The sequence below is a fragment of the Portunus trituberculatus genome, chromosome 18, assembly GCF_017591435.1.
Source record: "Portunus trituberculatus isolate SZX2019 chromosome 18, ASM1759143v1, whole genome shotgun sequence".
Taxonomy (NCBI): Eukaryota; Metazoa; Arthropoda; class Malacostraca; order Decapoda; family Portunidae; genus Portunus; species Portunus trituberculatus.
The window spans coordinates 25572729-25575228 of record NC_059272.1 but is presented as its reverse complement, the minus strand read 5'-3'; the positions used below and the strand labels follow the sequence as shown (position 1 = coordinate 25575228).

The window sequence follows — 2500 nt, the reverse complement described above, 5'->3', positions numbered from 1 at the left end:
CTCTCTCTCTCTCTCTCTCTTAAAACAACTAATCATGCAGTCAATTAGATTCTATCAAATGACAATAATATTTAAAATACTTTTTTTTCTTGTGTGTGTGTGTGTGTGTGCGTGTGTGTGTGTTTCACTGTTTGATCTGCTGCAGTCTCTGACGAGACAGCCAGACGTTACCCTACGGAACGAGCTCAGAGTTCATTATTTCCGATCTTCGGATAGGCCTGAGACCAGGTACACACCACACACCGGGACAACAAGGTCACAACTCCTCGATTTACATCCCGTACCTACTCACTGCTAGGTGAACAGGGGCTACACGTGAAAGGAGACACACCCAAATATCTCCACCCGGCCGGGGAATCGAACCCCGGTCCTCTGGCTTGTGAAGCCAGCGCTCTAACCACTGAGCTACCGGGCGTGAGTGTGTGTGTGTGTCCACGTGTGCGTGTGCGTGTGCGCTTGTGCGAGCGCTAATCCGTTAAGCCTTAAAAGCACATTTGTTATCACTGGCAAGAACTGCATTTATAGATGAACGAACATTGATGTAATGGACACTTTTTAATGAATTTTACTTCTGCTGCAGACCAAGGGATTATGTATTGAGGCCTTTCGGTTGTGGAAATAAAAAAATAAAGCAAAGAAAAAATGGACTCGGTGTTAGCATGCTCCTTCATCCATTCGTGTGGTTCTGTGGGCGGCAGGTTAAGGCGGACGACGAGGACGCAGGGGAGTATGGGCACGTGAGTTACAGGCTGGAGGGGGAGGGTGTTACTCATGACGAATCTTCCTCATTCGCTGTGAACCCTTCCACCGGCGCCATCCTCCTCCTCAAGGTGAGAAGATCCTCGATTGGCCAATGGACTGATGACTGCGCTTGTCTTCCAGGATTAGATTGAATGCAATATTTCGTCGCTTTCATCTTTCTCACGTGAAAGTTGAGGAGACCTTTAAGAAGATGCCTTTGTTTCACCTTTGGTTTATTTATGTTTGCTGAAAAATTGAGCTATACGTTATACTTTTCGTGAAGTGTGTTATGACCTGCGTGGCTCATCAACATCCTTCATCTACACCACCACCACCACCACTACCACCACCACTACCACACCTAGTTTTTTTTTTCTTCTTTATTATATCGGCCATCACCACTAACCATCATTTCTGACCCATACTCTCATCACCAGTGTCAGCACCAAAAAAAAGCACCAGCAGCAGCACTGAAATAACAACAGCAGCTAAATCATCAAACAAGAACAACAAAACATACCCGCATCACCACCACCACCACCACCACCACAAAAACAACAAGAACAACTATCACTACTACTGATAAAAAAAATAGCAAACATCACAGCACCACAGTAGCAATAACAGCACCACACCCACTACCTTCTGCCTCACCCAGCTTTCATCTTCCCCACCCCACCCATAGCCCTTGGACCGAGACCCCCCCCACGGCAGATCCCAGTGGCGCCTGCTCGTGACAGCAAGCGACGGGGAGCTGGAGGACGCCACCGCTGTGCATGTCAATCTCAAGGACGTGAATGACAACGCTCCGTATTTCCTGGAGGCGACCATCAACGCCACCATCACTGAGAACACTCCACGCGGTGAGTCACGGTGCCTCGCTGCCCCTTCACCATTACTGATGCTTATGCCTTTCTTTCATCCCACCATTCTCAGGCACGCCACCTCTTTCGTCTTTTCTTGCGGTCGGCGTCCTTTCTTCTTCCTTTCCTCGCTCCTCACTTCTTTTATTTTTCAACCTCATTTTATTCTCTCTCTCTCTCTCTCTCTCTCTCTCTCTCTCTCTCTCTCTCTCTCTCTCTCTCTCTCTCTCTCTCTCCTCTTTTTTTTTAAGTGTTTAGCTGAAATTTGATGTTAAATTGCGTAGTGAAGTGTTTGTATTGACGAATATAAACAAAGAGTTGAGTAGGTTAAGCATGAGAGAAACCATTCGTATTCTGCTGCTAATCTCAAACATGACTCAACAGGAGCCTCTGTAGCGCAAGTGTCGGCCCTGGACAATGACGACCACTGGGAGGGGCACAACGCTCGCCTCGTCTATTCCCTGGAAAAGAATGTGATAGACGAAAATTCAGGCAGACCCATTTTTGCAGTAAACAGCGAGAGGGGCCTCATTAAAACAGCGCTGTGCTGCCTCGACCGAGAGAAGACTCCCCGCTACGTGATCCAGGTGGTGGCCACAGACGGCGGAGGTCTCAAGGGTAGGTAGTGCTACGGGTCTCCTACCGGGAAATATGGAACTACATGGACGCCTCGCAGTGCATGCAACGCTGAAATGCAATATTAATACTCATGAATTAAACATATTTTCTATTTACTATTTAATGAAACTATGTTTTGCATTTCCATCGTAAATTTTGTAGACTTATATTTAACCTTCCCATTTTTTTTTTTTTTCATTAATATACTAGCGCTTAGCTACGGTTTCTGTGTTGCTAAAAAAATAGATAAAAAGGTTTTCCCTGAACTTTGTTTCCTC

At 46.3% G+C, this 2500-nt stretch overlaps 1 protein-coding gene across 5 annotated transcripts in view; it reads left to right on the top strand.

Moving 5' to 3' along the window:
• Window positions 1–2500, top strand: part of LOC123505763 (putative neural-cadherin 2) — a 211527-nt gene that overhangs the window by 176312 nt on the left and 32715 nt on the right. For all 5 annotated transcript variants that reach the window (XM_045257428.1, XM_045257427.1, XM_045257424.1 and 2 more), the window contains 3 exons: window positions 699–830; window positions 1427–1604; window positions 1989–2222. In XM_045257428.1, coding sequence (XP_045113363.1) covers window positions 699–830; window positions 1427–1604; window positions 1989–2222 — 544 coding nt within the window. The remainder of the gene's footprint in view (window positions 1–698; window positions 831–1426; window positions 1605–1988; window positions 2223–2500) is intronic.